Source organism: Lucilia sericata, unplaced genomic scaffold (genome assembly GCF_015586225.1).
Source record: "Lucilia sericata isolate MDLA Ls3-8-SP2 unplaced genomic scaffold, ASM1558622v1 Contig000074F_arrow, whole genome shotgun sequence".
Classification (NCBI taxonomy): domain Eukaryota; kingdom Metazoa; phylum Arthropoda; class Insecta; order Diptera; family Calliphoridae; genus Lucilia; species Lucilia sericata.
The window spans coordinates 4659-27553 of record NW_023994108.1 but is presented as its reverse complement, the minus strand read 5'-3'; the positions used below and the strand labels follow the sequence as shown (position 1 = coordinate 27553).

The 22895-nt window shown below is 28.5% G+C and overlaps 1 protein-coding gene across 1 annotated transcript; it reads left to right on the top strand.

The window, feature by feature from the left end:
• The first annotated feature begins 3054 nt into the window (after positions 1–3054).
• Positions 3055–17486, top strand: LOC119616476 (A-kinase anchor protein 200). Its single transcript, XM_037972837.1, has 5 exons — positions 3055–3273; positions 13392–13558; positions 14409–14735; positions 14805–16544; positions 17276–17486. Exons 2-5 carry the CDS (start codon positions 13400–13402, stop codon positions 17354–17356), a joined length of 2307 nt encoding a protein of 768 aa, XP_037828765.1. The 5' UTR covers positions 3055–3273; positions 13392–13399; the 3' UTR covers positions 17357–17486.
• Positions 17487–22895: the final 5409 nt, after the last annotated feature.

Genomic DNA, 22895 nt, shown 5'->3' with positions numbered 1-22895 from the left:
TATAGACTAGTCTATAGACTAGACTATAGACTAGTCTATAGACTAGACTACAGACTAGACTATATACTAGAATATACACTATACTACACAATTATTCCATTTTATACGTGAAAAAACGTCAAAAATCTCCAAATGCTGGTTAAAATTCGCCAAATAAAACGCATTTTGTCACGCAATTGCCATTTCAAAAGCGTCAGATATGGCGGGAAAAACGTCAAATTGGCAACAATGGACAAATATATAAAGATATATTTCCTAGGGTTCTATAGTTGAAACGAAAAGTCGACTTTTCGCCTTTTTTCATTTAGTTAAAAGTCGACTTTTCGACTTTTTGTATTTTATGAAAAGTCGATTTTTCGACTCTTTTCATTTAATTAAGAGTCGACTTTTAGACTTTTCGACTTTAAGTATTTTATAAATAGTCGATTTTCACGCACATAAAGAAAACAACCCAATGAAAGAGAAAACATACCGTAACAGCTGTTTTACCAAAACAAACATTCTTTGGTGTGGTGAGTTTTTTTTGTTTAGAAGTATGAGTATATATATGCATGTGGAAAAGTCGCAAGATAGTTGTTTTCATTATTTACATTAAAAAATGTTGATCAATAAAAATATGTATATAAATTTAGAAGAGAACTAATCTGATGATATATAAAGATTTTTTGAGTTTATATCGTTATGGAATTCCTTCTAATAAAAAACATTCTAAAAAATGTTAGTATGGCAGTATATAGAAAATTATATATAACTACTATTGGACGATCTTATGCACAATAAAAACCTATGTAAAACTTTAAGTTGCAAATATAGAAATCAGATGGCATAACTTTTTCATCGTTAAATGGTGTGAACTACCATAACAAACTTAAAAAAAATTACTATGGCCGTATATAGAAAATTATATATAACTGCTATCGGACGATCTTGGGAACGATAAAAAACTGGAAATTTAAGTTTGAAATGTAAAAATCGGATGACATAATTTCGTTGTGGATTTCATCGTTATACATATAGCAACAAACCTTTTTTACAAACAATTGTATCTAGGAAGTATATAGAAAATGTATATAATAGGGTTGTCAATTATTTGTGTTTAAAATTATTGGAATAAAAATTTGCAATGGCCCATAATCATAGTCAAAGACTAAAGTCGGTTCTTTTTAAAAACAAATTTAATATTTAAACCTGTTACTAACTATTTCTTAACTATAGTGAAAATAAATAGTTTTAAGTTGAACCAGCTTTATGTGGGTGATTAGTAAAATGTTTGAATTTTTGCATACAAACTGGTATAAATACTGTATAAGTGGTATCTCTGCACAGCTGATGCAATAAAAGAGCCAAAAAATAAACAAAATATAAATTGTTATTTTAACATTTTAAAGAAAAATAAACTTATTAAAGAGTGCGTTGCTATTTTATAACGCCTATATCTCGAAAAAAATCATCAGCGTCCAGCTCAAATCGGCAAAATCGTTCCTTATACAACTTAGGCTTTCTTCCTTCACACAATCTTCAATAATTCCAAAATCATTTTCATTGTCCTCAATTGTACACATCTCTTCAATTATTTTTCAAAACTTTTTCCATAATTTATAAAAAAATAATATAATTCATACAACTTTTGTTTTCGGTTTGTTTTGATTTTGTAACATTTGGTAAATTTAACAACTGATAGAGTTAAAGTGATGTAAACTTTGTTATGAACAACTTCAGTTTGTTTTAAGTAAAAAAGCTGACTTTACCGTAAAAAGTAAGCTTTTTCTCCTCTTTAGTAGCTGAAAAGTACACATTTATTAATATACCTTTTTGATGACTATGGTTACTTTTTACATTATATGCTATTTACAAAAAGTAGTAGTTATTGGCTTTATTTGGTTTTTGTTTGAAAAACAGCTATAATTTCTTTGGTTTTTCCATGCAAATCAATAACTACTTTCAACTAGTTTTTAATGAAAACCTAAACAAAAACCAATTAAAACTAATAAAAACACAATTTCCAGCTCTAGAATTTCATAATATTGAGCTTTTATAAAAACTTCAAATTAAAATGTCAAAATAGAAAAATAAAAAAATCCGATTGTGTGAGTGTATGGGTAAGATATTAAAAATAATTTATCAAAAACTGTTGGTATAAACGCTTTGGTTTTCAAAATAAAGCTACAAAAACCAAAGAGTTTTTGATTTGGTGTAAATGCAGTATTAAAATAATTATAGATTATGTTTCCACTGGCTTGAAATCTACCAGTTTAGCGTAAATCTTTTCAAGGTGTTTCTACTGTGCTTACTCGTTTTTTATATTCGAATTTTCGGACAAATTCTGACACTTTATTTTTATATTTCGACCATACAATTTATTTTATTTAAAATTACACATTAAAAATAAAAAATTACAGTTGTAAATGTATAAATTTATTTACTAAATGTCTCTAATTTAAAATAATAATTTGTTCTTTTTTATTTCGAAATTAAATGTCACTTTTTCTATGAAAACATTAAATTCGAATGGATAGTTGGATAGTTAGAAATGGATAATTCTCCTAAACACAACGCAGTGTGAATCTGTCCAAAATGCATGGGAAATCTACATGATTTCAGCTAGTTTTGAACAATTCAACTAGATTTGCTCAAAACGCCTCAGTGGAAACATGGTATTAAAACATAATAAATATGCCAATGAACCAAATTATCCATCCCAGCTATAAAATATTTTAAAATAAAATTTTTCTCTGTGTAAGTGTCGAAATCTCTATGTTGGCAACATCAAACAAAGCGCAGAGTTGTTAAAATACGTACCTATACTACTATGTAGTTATAATTATAAATTTTTATACAAAATATTATTATTTGGATTTTAATTCGATAAAAATATTTTGAGGTAATCTATTAATGAATATATACATTTTATGTTAACCAACAGAAGAGAGTTATTTCTCTAAAAGCATTTGATTGATGTTATTGATATTACAATATTAATATGTTCAAAATATATTGCTTATTTTTGTGTCAAATGGTAACCCTCAAATTAATGCTTACGAGTTGCAACCCTGGGCGTGCATTTCTGCCGCCGCCTCAAGCAAAGCACTTTAATTCTTCAGTTACGCTCGTTTAAGTAAGAAGACATTTTTATTTGAAATTCGGTAACGAATGAGGAAGTTAAGTGAAGTAAAAAATAAATATATTTGAAACTAGAACGATTTGTGCAAAAATAAAATTTAAAAAGTTTTTTTTTATAAATATAAAAACTATATTGTTTTAAACCGACAGCAGGTAAATAATAAAGTGAAAAATAATTAAAATATTGCTAAAAAAATATTGATCTTGCATGGAAACAAATTACAATAAAATCCTTCCAATAAAGTGTGTACACCAATCAAGTCGTTTTTCTAGCTTGATAAGTAAAAAAGCAAGAAAATGAGCGTCTTTATATATATATTTTTTTTTGAAGACAGAAAATGAAAAATGTATTTCAAAACTGGATTTTAGTTGTTGTATTTGCTTTTTGTAATGTTTAAAAAGGAGTTTTAAAGCGTGGGCTTTATTTTACAAGTTTGGAATATTCATTTTGAAAAGGAAAAAATGAAAGAATGGGTCAGGCGTCAAGTAGTCAGTCATATAGTAAGGGTGCGTATTAAATATACATCTGTTTATGTGTTTGTCTGCACCTAATATATCCCCCTTATCCCTGTTGATTGGTTGAGTTTGGGTGTGCCTGTCGCAGTTACGACGACGCCTTTGCCGCGACAGAGTAGCTACAGACAGTCAGTGTAGCAACCTTTGTTGTACTTAAACCGTATATTTACGTCTGCAAAGAAACAGAAGGCGATGAAATTTTATATTCATCGCCTTCTGTTTCTTTGTTTCTGCGCTTCGTTTTTAATGGAGTTCTTTCCTTTTTGTGCTTACCATTCGTTTGTACAATCTTTGGCTTCGTTGTTTCGGTTGTTCGTTCGTTTTGTTGTTCATTCGTATAAATATTTCGGTGTCTATTCTTTTTTGTTCATTCTTTAAAAAAGGAATTGTATGTGTGTGTGGGTCGTATACTCTTTAATATTTTATCCTTTTTCTATTTTTACATTTGGAGTTAAATTTTGTAATTAAGTTATTTTGCCTTTAAATTTCTTTCTTTCAAGTTGGACATCTCTCCTTTTTTTCGTATGTCATATACTAAACTGTCTGAGATATTTTTAATTGTCTCTTGCTTTCTTTATACAAAATTAAAAACAATCCATTACAGTTTTTCATAAATGATGAACTCTAATTTTGATTGCAAACAATTTTCTTTTTGTTTTTGGGAAAAATATACATATAAACAGACGTACATATATATGTATGTACATCATATGCTTGTATCTACTGTATAGCAACATACATACATACATATGTATGTGTATGTACATATATAGCCTGGATTATCTATCTATACAGGAATTAATTCAATTTAATTCTAAAATTATTAATAAGATATAAAAAATGTACTGTATGTACTAGCAAATGATATTGAGCCTTTGTTAAAGAAGAAAACATTTTGATTGAATTTAATGGATGTTTTGTCTGCATATCATGAGAGTATATTTATTTCATTGTTATCATTTTCATTTCATATTGCTTTTATTCATATAAATTGTAATACATACATACATATGTATGAAAGTAGGTATACATATAGTACAGAGACTTATGTATGCAAATGTACGTACATACATGCATAATACATACGATGTATAATGCATGATCTTTTTAATTTAATGTAACACTTAATCTTTTGTTGCATGCGGCTTGAGTTAAATTCCATTTTACTTAACTTACATAGACTTTATTTAATTTAATTAGTTTCTTCCTTTGGTTCAGCATGGACGTCTTAAATGCAATCAGTAAATATTGCAATAAATAGCGGGTGTTTTTATTTATTAAAAAATGTAGCTATTACTTGCATACATACATAAATGTATATGTGCGTATGTATGTACATTTTTCCTGTTGTATCTACAAATACCAAAATAATATGATGTACATACATATACATATATACATAAGTATGTATGTACAACAATAAATAGAATGTCAATAGTAAACACACAACATTCATGCGAATAATGTTTATTTTTCAAGTACTGCGTAGTTAAGGCCGCCGCCCTTGCGCCAACAAAAACAACACATGCATTTACATTTGTTTCTATATGCATTTGTAACTGATTACGATTGATTGTCCACACATTTATACAGTCATTAACACATACATACATATATATTTACATTGTTCCTGACGATTTTTTTGCGAATATAATTTAGAAATATTTTGCATATTGTAATTTTGTTCCTTGAAATTTTATTAATAAACATACATATCGTCATATGAAATCCAAAAAGCCCTAAGTTACAAAAAAATCAAAATAGACTTTTTGATTATGATGCACCGTATCAAAATACATGTTCCTGCTAAATTTTACACTCCTACAATTAAAATCAACGTCCCTATCAAAGAAATTCTAAAAGGTTGTGTTCTAAAATTACCTTAAAATTCATGAAAATTTTAAAATTCTTTTGAATTTTTAACTTCGAAACTGTGAAATGTTATAAGTTGGCATTAAATGAAACAAAAATGGCACTTTTAGCGAATTCTTGTAATTTAGAGATTATTTTATCAGTTTTAGAATTTTTTCAAAGAAAAAAAAAAAATGATAACAAAGAAGCCTTACGCCTTCCCTGTTTCGGCCTATTTGACCAACAAAAACCGATTTAAATTTAGTTGAAAATGTTAAAATTTACTATTTTTTAATATAACTTAGGCCTTTTTGGGTTTCAGAAAAAACAAATTCTCAAGGACGTAAGTTACACATCTCCGTAAGTAAAACAAAAATCGCAAATTTTTCTTCAAATAATAATTTGACAATAAGAAATAAGCTTAACTTGAGATAATATTGAACATTTTTGGTTTATTTATCAGTTTAGACGGTTTTTTGCTTCTCCTGAAAAATTTGTTCAATGTGACTTAGGGCTTTTTGGATTTCATATGACGATATACAAATTATTAGTTTGGAAAAATCATACATTATTGATGAAAAAGATTAATAGATGTAATTGTAAAAATCTTTGACCACTCTCCCTAGATAGCTATTTTAAAGTTTTAATATAGCACATCTGATATTTTTTATGATCTGGAAAGCATATTTGTTTTTAAATTTATTATCTTTTCCTAAAAAAAAGATACACATTGCAATTTTATAATAAACATTTTTCATCTGAAATAGTTTTCCCCATGAAAGGATTATCGGACACAGTCGAACTATTACAATAATAATAATATGAGTCTGCTTAATTTTCTAAATCTATTTTTTTTTTTTTTTTTTTTTTTAATTTACAAAAGATCCTGTTTATCCCATCAAAAAAAATTTGAGCTATTCAAGAAGGAATATTTTTAAAGATTTTAAGTATTTAATGCATTTCAAAAAGCTTTCTAAATTCTAATATATTTGTCATAAGTGAACGCATGAAAAATTACATGCAATACTCTTATGTACTCTACTATTGCAATTGTGTTGCTTCAATATAATTTGGCATTGTTTTAGGATTTATGTATGTATATATTATATTGTTAGCAGACCAGGAATACTCTAACAAAAATTATAATTATTTTTTTTTTCGTGATATGCTCAAAATTTATGGAATTTTTTAGATCCATTTCGAAAAGATTGCAGATATTTATTTGAACATATTATACTGAGATCGATATCTCAGCAAAAAAATGTGGAAAAAGATGTAGTATTTTCCTCACAACTAGTAACCCGAAGTGCTTCAAATTCGGGTGAAAAACCTATGAATTTTACATTAGCGTGTCATTGGAGGGATGTTGTTCATTTTTGACATTTGGACTACATCTAATCTTATTTTTTAAAGCTGTAAAAATCCGATATTTATATGTCAAAAATAAACCACATTCTTTCAATGAAACGCTTATGTAAATTTCATTGGTTTTTCATCAAAATTTCAAGTACTTCGAATATGTTATTTGTAGAGACTTTTCTATAACTCTTTCTTTAGATGTGATTAAGATGTTGTTTGTAAAGTATGACATAATTTATTTTTTGTTGGGATGCTTCGTGTGAGAGGTTTTCCTACTAAAAAGTGGTCCACGGGACACCCTAGTATACAGGTGCGCTTGGGCACTAGTAGACAAAAAAACAGATTTTCTTAAAGAGGTATAATATAGAGAGTATAGTCAATTATCGACCGAATCTCATAGAATTTGGTAGAGAAATTTTGCTATTTTAAGCAAATTATGAGCTTTAAAAACATTCTGGGTAGGATGAATCATTTCGCGATCTTCATGAAATATAGGAGATATATTTTAGTTCCTATTAAACTTCTTAATCTTGGTTAATAGAATCTATTTGAATTATCTGATGCCATTTTTACCACTCATACTTCCAAGGGTTTTTCGGAAAAAGGATAAATGAGAATGTAAGAAATGAACTATGAGGAATAAATTCAGATTCGTAAGTTTGTAATTCTGGAATAAAATGTCAAGAATATTTTCAAAATTTATTATTTTTTAATTTTTAAAAAAATTTATAAGAAAAATGACTAAAAACCGGGTCAAAAAGGAAGAAATCTGGTAAAAAGTGGGTTAAGGAAGTCCTAAATTTTATATTATAGATATTTTTCTCTGAGTTGATTGTTAGGTTCCCAAAACAGGTGAAAGCACGCAAAAATCAATACTCATTTTCAGATATATTTTTAGCACTACTGAAGGAAAAACCACATTATCTCAAAATTTCGACGTATAAAAAAATAAAAAATTATTAATTAACCACCGGACATAGCCCTTTCAAAAAATATATGTTTTATTCCATGAGCAAACAAAAAATATTTATTTGTAAACTTGTGCTATTTTTTAAATTGACTATTACCACGTTCATTTGACAGGTTTGTCGACTAAGCTTCGAGTTATATCCAATTGTGATAAATTCAAAGGAAAATTGCACAGATTATGAGTGCTTTGAACGTATATCGTAAAATTCAATAGTTGGTAATTTTTTCTTTTACTACTAACTCCATTGTAAGGTTTATAAGTGCACTGAAAATAATCCATGCCTAATATACACGAAAAATGTTGTACATTTTACGAAATGCTTCGTGGTTTCGCACCACGAAATTCTTTCGTAATATATACGAAATTGTACGAAATATTTTAATAAAATGCAAAATAATTTTATATAATTTTAGAAAAAAAAAAATTTTTCATTTTACGATTTTTTTTAAGACTTAAATATTTTAGTTCTTTTAAAATAATTATTGTAAATTTAGAAAAAGATTGCGAATTAAAAAAAAAAAAAAATTTTTTATGTTTTTTAAAAAAACATAAAAAATTTTACAGGAAATTAGGCAGCTAATTTCCTGTAAATTAAAAATTAAGTTTAATTTAACTCCCTTAAAATTACGAAAATAACAAAAAAAAAAAAAAAAATCGTAACAAAATAATTTTTTTGTGAAATCAAAAATAATCCTTGTATATTACTAAATAATCTTGTTACGAAAAAAAAATCGTTACTTTCGTTAAATATTACATGCCTTAACGAAAATATTTTTGTAGAAAAAAACAAAGTTTCTTAACATATACGAAAAAAAATTACGACAGGTTTTCGTACTTTCGTAAAATTAGAAAAGGGGTTGATTAAACAATATTTCGTATTATACGCGAAATTTTCGTATATATTACGAAAAAAGTAGTTACGAAATTTTTTTTCGTCAAGTTAAGCATGGATTATTTTCAGTGTGTTTAAATCCGTCGACTTCGTTGGATTTAAATTGTAATACAGTCACTGCAGTTATTCACCATGTTTACAATTTTTCTCTTCGGTTTTTAAAATATACCAAGATAATTCAATTGCAGAAAAAATTATTTTGCGTTATTTTATTTTCGGGATTTTTCTTTTATTGTTCAGTCAATGTTACTAAGCAATATTCAACTATATTTTTTGCCCATGCATTAATATATATTTGTAAATGATTCGGGGGAAAAAATTACCCTAAATAAATATGTATATGAATCATGGATGCAAATAAGGGCGTATAAACCAGTTGGGAAATTTTAAAGGAGACGATAAAAATTATAAAATCTAAAAATTAAATATTTTTTCTAATATTTGATAAAACATATATCATAGCAATCTGTGAAAAATTTTAATGACAAATTCTAGACTTTAAAAATTTCGTTTTTTGTTCAATATGCATAGATATAAATTACTTGTTTATATACTAACCCCCCTTATTCACAACCAAATTTTTTATTTTTTAAACGGTTTATAAATTATATTTTGTATGGAAATTTGGTATTATAAACCTTTTATAAAATAAAAATGTTTTTTTTTTTTAAATTTATTTTCATATGAATTGATGTAAATGGATCAGCTAAATATGAAAACGCTAAAAAACGCTTCATGCTTAAAACGAAAAAAATTTCGTAAATATTTTTTTCGTAATATATGTATACGAAAATTTCGTGTATAATACGAAATATTGTTTAATCAACCCCTTTTCTAATTTTACGAAAGTACGAAAACCTGTCGTAATATGTTTTTTCGTATATACACTCAAACCTCGTTTTATGCGAATTTGAATTAGTGCGGTTTCAAAATTCTAAAATTTTTCTTTGCAAAAATGATTTGAAGGAAGATTTTGGTCCACATACATCCAAAAAAAATTGATCAACAAAGTACAACTACTGATTTTTTACCAATTCCGGTTCGGATATATAAAGTATTGTTCAAATCCTTTGTACATGAAGAAATATTAAGTTTTATTTTTATGAAATGTTGTATATTTTCTTCATTATTTGGAATTGGTATTATTTTGTTGTTTGTTTCCTTTATTTTTTTTTATTTTTTATAATTTTAGTAAAGAATTAAATTTTTTTGATTTTTTATATGCGATTTTGTTTGACTTTTAAGGGAATAATTTGAAAATGTGCGCCTTTTTATCTAAAACCCAATTAGTGGATTTTGTATGGAGCTAGTGTATCGTTTTGTGCGAATTTGAATTATGCGCTTTTTTGCGAAACGAATTAATCGCATAAAACGAGGTTTGAGTGTATTAAGAAACTTTGTTTTCTTTTACAAAAATAATTTCGTTAAGGCATGTAATATTTAACGGAAGTAACGAATTTTTTTCGTAACAAGATTATTTAGTAATATACAAGAATTATTTTTGATTTCACAAAAAAATTATTTTGTTACGATTTTTTGTTATTTTCGTAATTTTAAGGGAGTTAAATTAAACGTAATTTTTAATTTACAGCTGCCTAATTTCCTGTAAAATTTTTTATGTTTTTTTTTTTTAATTCGCAATCTTTTTCTAAATTTACAATAATTATTTTAAAAGAACTAAAATATTTATGTCTTTAAAAAAATCGTAAAATGAACAAATTTTTTTTTTTTCTAAAATTATATAAAATTATTTTGCATTTTACTAAAATATTTCGTACAATTTCGTATATATTACGAAAGAATTTCGTGGTGCATTTCGTACAATGTACAACATTTTTCGTGTATATTATGCATGGATTATTTTCAGTGTATGAACATAAATTGAGCATAATATTGTTTTATGCCATAACTCGGTATTGAGGAAAACTATAAAGAAGTTTTAAACAACGTTTTCTCAAAACATACATATGTATGTACGTGACCGTATTTGTTTATTTCATATCTTTATATGTAATTAAAAAAGTTATACATTTTTGAAGACAAGTGACAAACTCATTGTTTTATGGTGAATATCGAACTTTTGTTTTCATTTTGTGGTGCATTCATAGAAACAGAAAAACGTATGTACATCGAACGATTTTGGGGCATAATTTGATGAATTCCTTTACCCGATCTTTCTATAATCTAGACATTTTATGACATACGGTCCAAGGCCCTATACTCATAACATGTTTATATTAATATTAAAAAATATTAAGACGTAAGACATAGCTGTTGGAAAAAATTATCTGAAATTAAAAAAATACAGAATACATTTTTATAGTATTTAGAAAGTTTTTTGTTCAAATCGAAATATTGAGTGTAACCCACCCATTAATATCACACAAGTTAGATCTATGGATTCTTCATCACCATAGTAATTAAATATTATTTAATATTATGTGAGTAAACAATTTTTAAGTTTGGACATTTATGTACAAATATCATTAACAAGGGATGTGCCTATACATATAAGGGTCTACAACTTCTGACTTCTGATATAATGTAATGTGCTTATCACATTCTTTTTCTATTGTATTTACAAAGGAACTATATTCAAAAAATATCTTTTGTATATCATAATTGTATGGTCAGTGATATAAAACCCGCATGTTCACACCAATTAACAATATGTGCGTATCTGTATGCCTGCTCTCTTAAACTAAATATTCAGATGCCTATTCAAATTCTTTACCCTTATTGGTATTAGACTTTGATTGTCTCAGTTACTTTTGCGCATTCATACATAACGGATGTAATTCAGTTGGTTAGTTTGTGTTTTTTTAATAATTTTTAATAAGAAAGCAACCAAAGTTTCTCCACAAAATTAAGTGATATTTTTTATGTGATTGACGATTGTTAACTGTTTTTTGTTATTTGATTAAACGTGTAAGTACATATTAGTCATTTCTAAACCGGAAGCAATGCCGTTACAGCTTGTGAATTATTAAAGAACTCTTATTTTTTTAACTATGTATGTATGTTTTTATTGCTGAATATTCTAAAGATTGGCTAGCAATGAACAAATATTAGTTAAAAAAATAATATTGTTTAAAATATATTTACATATACGGAAACCAAGCATTAATAAATAATAAATAAAATAGTATAAACTAATAGAACCAATAAAGAGTTCTAAAGAACTTAACGCATCCTTAGGAAAACAACATACGTGCACTTTAAAATGTACTATACATTTCTATGTACATATATAAATTTAGAATTTAAAATGGGAACAGATATAAAAATAAATGTAGTGGTATTTTAGTTATGTTCTAAGTCATCATCAACATGGGCACATTGCTTGTTTTATTTATCATTGAAAATGAAAAATAGGTATTTCTAGAGCGATACATTATTTTTTTCTTAAAAAAAAACTTTCAAAATAACGTACATATAAGGAGAAAAAAATAAAACTTACATATTAAAAATTATAAACGAAAGTTATTCCTTTTAGTATTAATCAATTAATCCTAATTAATTTAAATTTTTACTTATTCAAATATTTATTACAAAAAATATATAATTAATAATAACAAATACGCAGCCAATATTATATTTTAATAACATCAATTCTTTTAATATAAAGATTGAAAGTTTTTAGAAAAAGTAGCTGACATTTTTAATTACTTGCCGTTTTAGTTATATCGCTAACGTACGCGACTTGTTAATACATCTAAGTATTACTGTAAAATGTCATTTATAAATAAACTGCCTTGTAAATTCCTTTTCTTTTTTTATGGTACGAATGTATAAACTGAAACAATTATTTGCAGCAGAACATTTGGTATATACATATGTATGTAGTATTTTCTTAGGTACATACATATCGTCACCTGAAATGCAAAAAAACTAAATAAAATAAAAGTTATTTTCATACAAGTATTGTATCATAAACACGTTTGAATGCTTTTTAGGACTTTCTTACTTCTGGAGATGACTAGTTTGTTTTGTTACGCCCTTTTGAATTGCACTTCACTATAGTCGGTATTTTTGACAATAGGATTATAAAAATTTGCAACAACATGTATTTTGATGCAGTGGACCATTTTCAATCAAAAAGTCGATTTTAAATTGTTTGGTTGTTACGCCTTTTTGCATTTCAGGTGACGATATATACATATTTACATGTATGTATATAATATTAGTATGAAGTACTGTACATGTATGAATTTGGAAGTATAATTTCATAATTTTTTGGGTTTAAAAGAATTACCAAAAATATTTTAGTCACATTTTTAATTGAATGTATTTTATGTTACAAAAAGTTTGCTATGATATTTTCAGAATATTAGAAGAAATACATTTATTAAAATTCAATGAAGTGTTTTAATGATTCAAAATATATAATCTCACTAAAAGTATAGCTGTAGTTCTCATTTCCAAATTTTGTTAAATGTAATATGAAAAATTTACTATTGTTCACAGTGATCTTTGTTACATCTAGGAAACCATTATTAATATTTGATGTAATATTATAATAACTATAGTTACGAATAAATAGACTAGCTGCTTATATGTGTTAGGTACAAAGTGCTCCTAGTGCTCGTAGGAGTCCTTTATACACGCAACTTCCAGATTTAAATCAGCCGATTTACGAAGTGAAAATATGTATATTTGATATTTTGTATTTCATATTTTTAGAAAATAAAATGGGTAAGGCTCAAAGCAAAAGATCAGTTGACATCACAACCGAAACTAATAAAGGTGCCGAGGATGAGATCACCGAAAAAATGGAAAAAATCGAAGATTTGGATAAGAAAGATGTTGTAAATGGTGATGCTACTATATCAGAAAAAAGCGATCCAGAGGTAATATTAATGATAAAAAACATGCAAATCTACTAATCCGAATCATATATTCCGTAAATCTGCTAATATTTACCCAATTCTAGTAATAAAAATAAATTTTTATTTTAGAGAAAATTACAAGGCATAAAAAACATTAATATCGAAGAACAAATAACAAGTTATAGACATTTTTATCAAAAACTACTAACTAATGCATAATTCACTCGCATGCTTGTGCGGAATAATTTTGTTTTCATTACTTTTACATTTAAAAAAAGTGAGAAAACATGCCAAGATTTCTTGTTTTTTGTAATATGTGTTGCGGGAATTTTTAAATAACTTTATTATTATGTTAACGAAGATATTAATTCAGAATACACACAATCACAAACATTTAAATGAAACGAGTGGCAGAATAACGAATTTCCCAGAGGTAAAAAATTAGGATTCGAATCGAAATGCAGAATAGGGCTGTAATTTTTAATAAATCCCTATGACTTAAACACTCCCTAAAAAATCTCGCAATCTCTTTTTTGCCAAAATTTAGCTTATTGGGACTACGAGAACTCATTAAAAATTTAGTTGCAAATTTTAAGCTATATTAATAAATTGACATATGTAACTCCGAATTTTCGAATTTAATTTGGAATTTTCAAATACAATATATATTGCATTATCATCAGATGTCTACATGAGTATCCAATTTCAACCTATGCAGGTTACGGGGGAACTGGTTCAAGATTAAGTTACAAAATTTGATCCTTACTAACAAACTAACAGAGGAAGTTAAATAAAAGCTTGTAAAAATTGTTCATATTTAAAAATATTAAAGAAAGGTCTGAATTGATTTTTGTATTTGTTTATTTTTTAGAAAAAGGATAGTGATGAGGTTGAAAATGATAAAGACATGACAACTGAGAAAGATGTTGATGCACAAGCAGGCGGCGATTCAGCGGAACAGCAAAATGCTTGCGAAAATTCAAAAGAAGAAGGCGGTTCAGGTACTGCTGAAGAGATCTCTCCACTTGCCGATGAAAGTATTAAAAAATCGAAAAAGGAAAAAGTTAAAAAGAAATGGTCTTTTCGCAGCATTTCTTTTGGCAAAAAGGATAAACAAAAGCCAGCTAAAAACGAAGATGCCGCTGAGGAAGGCAGCGCAGCTACAAATGGAGCAGATGCAGAAGAAAAATCTACAACCGTAATAAATTATATATTTTTTAGTAAAAATCTATCTATACATGTTTTTTATTTTATTTTTCTTCTTTAGGAGCCTGAAACTTCCCAAAAGGAAAAATCTGCAAATGAGAACGAAGAAAAGACTGCTGAAAATCAAGAAAATGGCAATGCTACTCCAAAAGAATTGAATGGAGTAGAACAGAATGAAGAGAAAAGTTCTGAAGAAAAATCTAATGATACTACTGCCAATACGACCAATAATACTACCACCACTGAATCATGTGAACCAGTACAAAACGAAACTGCCGATATATCATCCGAATCATCTGAAAAGACTGAGAATATGGCTACTGCAACGACCATTAACAATGAGATTAAAGTATCGGAGAATGCCACCGATGACGACACGTCAAAAAATGGAATAGATGAAAAAATTAATGCGACAGAGCAAGAACCACAAAAAACAGATGTTGCAAATGCATCCGTTGAATCACCTTCAGAAAAGACAAGCACCATAGCTAGTGCTGTGACAAATGAGTCATCAGCATCAACTAATGGTGAAGTGGTTGAAAAAATTCATCAAAATGGCGATCATGGTGAATCCGAGCTAGAAGTTGTTGAAAAACCCAAGGCACAAATTGAGGTAATCTCCAACACTGATAACAAAGTTTCTGCTGCTACCCTAGATTATATTTCCTCTACCTCCATAAATCCTTCTAATGTCCAAATCCAAGTTCAAGATTTGAATGCATCAAGCGAAATGCCCGATGATAAAATTCAAATCGATAATGATGAATCCTGTATTCATAAATCCACCGATATTAACATACAAGGTCATATTGCTTCACAATCTTCACTTAGTGAAGCTAATGTCAGTATGACAGAAGATAAAGTTGAGAATAATTTACAAATTGAAACTGTCGCGGAATTAATCTCTGAGACGGGCGATACTGAGAAGTCAGTTGAGGATAAAGTGGGTGATGAACCTTCTCCACCTCCACTTCCAATATCTCCGCCTCCTTCACAAGTGTCGGTATTTGCTTTTACAAGTAATGCTGAGTCTGTCGAAGATTCAATTGAAACGAAAAATTCCGAACCATCTAATACCCAACATGAGGAGAAAGAAGAAGAAATTTCGCTACCTACTCCACCTCCAAGTGAGCTTAAAAATACAGAAGGACCTAACAATATAGAAACAAACGCGATACATAATGAAAAACATGAAGGCGAAACTTATCCTGACAACGAAATCCCACAGACTCATGTTGACGATGTTAATGAAAAAGTTGAAATTGAATGTGATGAAACTAATGAAGAACAAAAAGTGAGCGTTTGCAAAGAAATATCATTGCATACAGAAAATGATGTGCCTTCTTCCACTGGTTGTTTTGAAGAATTACAAAATGAAGAGGAGGCTTTAGTTGCAGCTGCTGTGATAGACGAAATAACAGAAAAAGCTGCAGAAATTGTCGGTGAACAATTGAAATGTAATGCAGAGCAAACTACTGATGAACAGTCTTTACAGAGTAACGAAGAAAGACAAGAATATCTTAAGAGCAACAACGAAATTGTAAAAGATAATACCGTGGAAGAATTTGACAATGAAGTGAAAACTAATAAAAACCAGCATGATAATGACAATAAAATTGAGTGCGAAATAACGATAAGTTCAGAAGAAAATCCACTCGAACACATCGAACAAAGCAACAATATTACTACAGAATGTTCCTCAGATTTCTCCGCATCCAATTCAATACAACAAAACGAAGATGAGATGATTTCCATAAATAAGTGCGATAACTCAGACGAAGAACTTTTAAATCCAACTAAGGTGAATAAACTCACTCGTTGTTAAACTAAACTACCTTCTATTCGTTTCAATCGAATTAAAAATCGATTTAAAAAAATTCTTCGTTGGTATTCCTCCTCACACTAAAATTAATAACATATCATAGATAGCAAACGAATGTCTATGGCGACAAAGTTGTTCTTTTCTTCATCTGCATGAAAACAAAATAATAAACTAACTTTTTACTTAAAATCTCACATGCGGTACTTCTCTCCAAAAAATAATTAAAATTCATACTGTCAAACAATGAAATCAGTCAAATCGGTTTGGCCATTATTGCAGTCTTGCTCACACGCAACACCCACTTACCCAACACATTCCGGATGGCTTCTGTGTGTTCTATTTTGGTTTTGAAGATTACACACAAAGAGTTTCAAATTAAAACCGCAGTAGTATTATAACTATCAATAAATATGTATTTGAATTGTGCACACTTCATATATAAAAAGATTTACATTATACATATTTGTTATGTCCTTCATACTAATCTCTGTGCATTTAAATGTTCTGTTATCCATTGTTATGAAATCGTCGATGAATCCATTTAAATTAAATTGTCTTTTTTTGCATCTACTTATTCTTTTGATTAATTTTTTACACTTGTTTTGCTCTGTTCTGTTTTTATCTATTAATATATTTTCTAATTCTGCTATTTGAAATTTTGTCTCATTTATTTTATTTTTTAATATATTTCTATTTTAATCTTTCAACAGGAATTTGCTAATGCTAAAGATATTAAGGATAATATCACTGTGGCAGAAATTACACAGGACCTTTCCGTAACATGCGAATAATCCCACTCACAATTATAATATATATTAAAATACATTTTTAACATTTACATATTTTAATCATTTTGTACAACTTCATATCCCTAATCCAAGATTATATGCAAAATAAAGTATACACATAATTTCTAAAAAATCCTGAATTTTTACTTTATTGGTTTTGTGCTGGTGTTTGTAGTGCACAATAATTTAGTAGGTTGCCCACCTCAAAGTATACTAATAAACTTTGAATAATTTTCTGGGTCGATTTAGCTATGTCTGTCCGTCTGATCGTACGTCCATGGAAACCTTGTCACAATTTTAAAGATAACTCGATGATCTTTTATTGTACCAGGGACGAAGCCTATTGAAAATAGTTAAAATAGATACACTGCTCCACCTAGCACTCATACAACTGTACTACACGAATAGTGCTTTTGAGTTCACAACTCAGTTTTATACTAGCCTTGATGAACCTGTCGTATTTTGTAATGAACGGCAGAGAAAATTACTTAAATGCCCACATTCGCTTAAACATACAATGTCGCGATGAAATTCAGCACAAAACAAATGAATACTTTTATGAGGATCGGTCCATAATTTCCCCAGGCCCCCTTTTTCAGAAAATCAGTTTTTCTTCAAACAATTGCTTGAATACAACATAAATCATCATCATATCATTTTCTGGTGTAGGGTAACTATAATTTCTTTTTTTTGTGGTCAAAATTAAAAACTGAAAATATTAAAGTATTTTCAAAACGACGTTGAAAGTTAGTAGTTTATTAATCACCCCTATTCTTAGGGCCAATCTTTAGGTGAAAGATTAGCGATTGGAGGTGGTTTAAACTTAAGCATGAAATGCAAAAGTGTAAACAGCTGATGCAAAAAAAAAATAATACAATTTTTATAAATATAAACATTAAAATGTTCTATTTATTGATTAGTATAAATTATGCACACCCAAAATACATTTTTTTGGTTTTAAATTTAAGTTTTCATTAATTTTCATATTAAATTTACAATTTTCTTCTTCTTTTTCATAAAACATGCATTGTTTTGATAACAAACAGTGACATTTTCTGTTGTTTTGTATGGCAACACTGCGAAGTTTAATCTTGTACTCAAAAACATCAAAGGAGATTAACATGAGATTAAATTTATGATTAGATTAACTAATCTGATTATTAATTGGCATTTGATTGCCAACTCAAAAACCCGCTCTTATTGTTTAATAACCGGTTTTTATTGCATATTTCGGTTTTTCGCAAACCGTTTTTTAAAACATTGGTTTTCGGTTAACCGGGTTATCCGGTTTTAAGTCTCGGTTAACCGGTTTCAAAAAATCTAATTTTTAGTACAAAATTGTATGTTTTCTTTTATTTTTTATTGTGATTTTAACAGACCTAAGATTGTTAAACAAGTGTTTGGAATTGTTAAACATATATTATGTATAAGATGGAGATTTACAATTGACGAATCTAAATGCAGAATATCAAAGTGAACTCTTCTATAAGATGTAATGTGCATCCTGTAGTAGAACCGAATTTAAAAAGAAGATAAATGAAAAGTTGGCAACGCAGAATGATAAACACTTTTACAATTTCAGACAATCAGGAAATTAGTAAAAAGTTGGCATTTAATCCAATAAAAAATTAACTATTAAAACAAATTCCAACCATTATATGAAGAAATTTGTTATTTATTAAGACGAATAAATAACTTTGATGATAAACTGCAGGATGCACTTACTTGTTACTGCGTGAGTATAATAAAAATCGAAAAGTTTCTCAAACGTTCTCTAAACGGACTTTATTTATCGAAACATAAGGGTTGTTGGTTGTCGCTGTCCGAGAATTTATGCTGCTGGTTTTTCACTAACTGTAATGGCGCTTAGGTTGATTGACAGGAAGTCAGAATGACACCTGTCAATGTTTCTAAGCGTCATTCACAGTAATTTGAACCATAGGCGTAGCGAGCGAAGGGAGGTCACAATTAAAGCAGGGGCTCAATGTCTATATCGAGACAGTCGTCGTCTACTTTCGTTCCCAATGAGTCGTCGCGAGCCTGAACACTATTTATACCTGATAGTACTGGACATAAAATTTTTTCAAAGGTCAATTTATCCCTCCTATTGCAACTTCCATATACCTAACGAATCAATAATATCTTCAGATCTGTATATGTTTGTTTTCTTATGATATATTAATGTACATATCAATACTAAGGGCGGGTTTTTCAGATAAAGATAATCTATATTCTTTGTTTAAACCTAGTTTAATATATGTTTTGTGTTTTTCAATAAACAGTAACGTTACTTATCTTAGTTTAACTGAGTGTTATTGGCCAATTGAACTCAAGTTATAAGTGAGAAGACACAATTAACAAAAACAATAAAACAATGATTCCGGAAGAACAAAAACTTAGTATTTTAAGTAAATTGCAATTTTCTGGTTTGTTTTGTTTTGTTTATTATTGTTTTAAATATTTATTTAACATTTTTCCAAAAATTTTCATTTTACAAAAGTATGCTGTTCATTGTTTATGTTTTTGAGTGAGTTGGCAATACTGACAAAGTTAACTGAACTTAAATCCATAACTGAAAAACACAATCATCGGTTAAAGTCCGCCTTAATTTGTTCCGAGTTTAATCTAACAGCAAGTTAAACCTAGTTTAACTGAGTAGTAAGAAACCCGCCCTAAAAAATGCAAATATTATATTAAGTAATTCATAATATTTCGCAAAATGACATTTTTCAACTAAATATTATAATATTTTAAAGATTTCCAGACATTCCGTTTTTTTTACACTCGGTTAATACACAAACCGGTTTTCTAGAACTGGTCAAATTTCGGTTAACCGAAAAACCGGGTTTTCCAAAAGTCGGTTTTTTATAAACACTACCTATTCTGCATTTCGATTACGTTTTCATTCAGTTGCGCAACGAGGGTTTAGGGTTTTGTGTATTCTGCATTATGATCGTAGCTATGTTTCTTATGTTGTCGTTTTAGTGACGGAGCGTCGAATCTAAATGCAGAATATCAAAGTGAACTCTTCTATAAGATGTAGTGTGCACCCTGTAGTAGAACCGAATTTAAAAAGAAGATAAATGAAAAGTTGGCAACGCAGAATTATAAACACTTTGACAGCTGGAAAAATGTAAACAAAAACAAAACTATCATTCGTAATTCAGCTCTGGGTGAGGGAAGATCGTCGAGCGTCATTGCCATTATCTCTTAAGGGTAATCAGTGCCCCGTTTCTGTAATTCTCGCATCGAGAAAATATGTCGAAAAATTCATGATCATCATGTGTAAAACAGGGTGAAATTTAAAAATTTCTTATTAAATTTTAATGAGTACAGTTTAAAAATAATCAGAGTCACACTGTTAAAAACTGTAAGACTATTATATTTTAAGTTTTTTTCTCGATTCGAGAAAATTACAGAAACGAGGTACATGCCGTCTTTTTTGCTCAGCCTTCGTGAGTTTTAGGTTTCACTACCGCATTTGTTTAGTGTGTGGCGTCGGATAATGGTTGTTGTAACAGTTCGACCGTGGCCGAAATTAGAATAATAAATACTTAATTATTTGAGTTTGTGTCTGTGGGTGGAAGGGGGAGCAGGAGAAACTGCGCCACCTCAGTCGGTCTTAGCCATAGGTCTATAGGGCACAAATTTGTAGACCTAGCGGGACAATTGAATAAATGCACCGTGTCATGAGGACTTTGATGACAGGCAGGGCAACGATTTAAAGTGCCTGGAACAATACGTTCACGGTAGCAGTTGAGGAAACTGCACCAGCCGGCTCTTAATTGTGCCAAGATGGTTCTAGAGTGCCTGGGTAATCGTCTCTCACAATCCGATATCGCAGGAGGGTGTTCATTTAGGACTCTGTTGCATCTGTAGCCATTAATGGCCTCGGTGACCGCCATTTGATGTCGACGTCCGATGGTATGACGTCGTGGATGTCGCTGCGAAAGCGTCGCACTGTGGGAGAAATATACAATTTAGTGGCGCGAATATAAAAAAATAAACTTTCAGATTTTTAAAAAATTGTAATGCGGTTTACGTCTCCGGTTGTCAATGAGCTGAAATATATGCAACATAATTAAATAGTATCTCCCATAACGGGTTATAGTAGCATATAGGCGAAAGGGACTGTCAAAGACCTAAGTCCCCTGTCAAAAACCTAACTGTTGAGAATGTATTAGTAGAGAACAAAAATAAACATAGTTGTTCAAAAGATACTAAATAATAAATGTATTTCTGATACGTTATTTTTTGTATGTTATTACTGGGATTTTATATACAGTGGTTTCCCGATTTAACGAAAGATATAATGTCAGACCCATTCGTAAAAACGAAAAATTCGTTAAACCGAATAACAACTTTTCTATGATTTAATGGTAAAATAGGGTAATGGAAGGTAGAAAGTCAATTTTTTAAATCTTTTTGAATGCACACATAAAGTTTTTGATAATTTCCTTGCATAAATTTAGAATCAAAACAAAATTAAAGAGTTTATGAATCATTTTAACAATATTATATAAAAAAACTATATTTTTGTTTAATGAAGGTAAAGTTGTTTCATTTCGAAAATGAATTCTTTTCTTATAAAAAAAAAAAACAAATTAGGGATTTGATGCCCATTTTAATCGATGTGAATTCTAAGTATTTTACGGTAATTTTCATTACAAACAATTCCATTTCTCACTTCATTAGTAAAATAATCATAATATATTCCCTTAAATAAAGAATTTTATATTAAAATGTATGTCTACTTAATAAATCTTATTTATATTTCCGAAAATAATTTTTTAAATGTTATTTTCATTTCTATTCCAGGATTTTTGTATTTGTAGATTGTGTACCCATTGAATTGGGTATTGTTGAACTTAAATAAAATATGTTATTCATTTTGATTAATAATGGAAAAAGAAAAAAGTATGTGAAATACTTTTTTAATTTTTAATACGAAAATTTACAACTTTTCTTTTTTCAGTTTTAATTAAAATGAAATGTCAAAGAATAGAAAATTTCGTTTGTAAAATATAAATTATTTTCGGGGTTTTCAATACAATAAAAGTGTCGCAAAAAATAATAAATAGGTATTAAGTTTAAGCGATAAGAAAAATTATTAAGTGCTAATATCCTCGCAATCATGGTAAAAATATCAAGGTAGTGTCATTCTCTCTTTTTGTCGCCATATTAACCATCTGACGTTTGCTGGTATTTTAATAAATCGAGATACCACATTTACTTTTAAAATCCCATTTTTTGTTTGTTTATTTTTTAATCAAAATCTAAAATAAAATTCAATTTAAACTAAACTAAAAATCAAAATTTACAAATGTAATAAAAAAATTCAATAAAAATTTAAATAAATGTACAAAAAATTCAATCAAAACTATAAACTTCCTGTTAAGTCCTATATCAAATTGAATGTCTGTTGCTGTCCGTATCAAGCAATTGCAATTAGTGCTCCATCCGGTCTAAGAATACACGGTTTTCTTCAAGTGAAAAAATTTAACATTCACGAAATCTTTAAGTACTTTGCTTCCAGTTTATT

Bases quoted from the DNA above. Each gene is read 5' to 3' on its own strand.
- LOC119616476 (XM_037972837.1), top strand. From the start codon at position 13,400: ATGGGTAAGGCTCAAAGCAAAAGATCAGTTGACATCACAACCGAAACT. The intron at 13,559-14,408 runs GTAATATTAATG...TTTATTTTTTAG, and splicing joins CAGAAAAAAGCGATCCAGAG to AAAAAGGATAGTGATGAGGT. The intron at 16,545-17,275 runs GTGAATAAACTC...ATCTTTCAACAG, and splicing joins AACTTTTAAATCCAACTAAG to GAATTTGCTAATGCTAAAGA.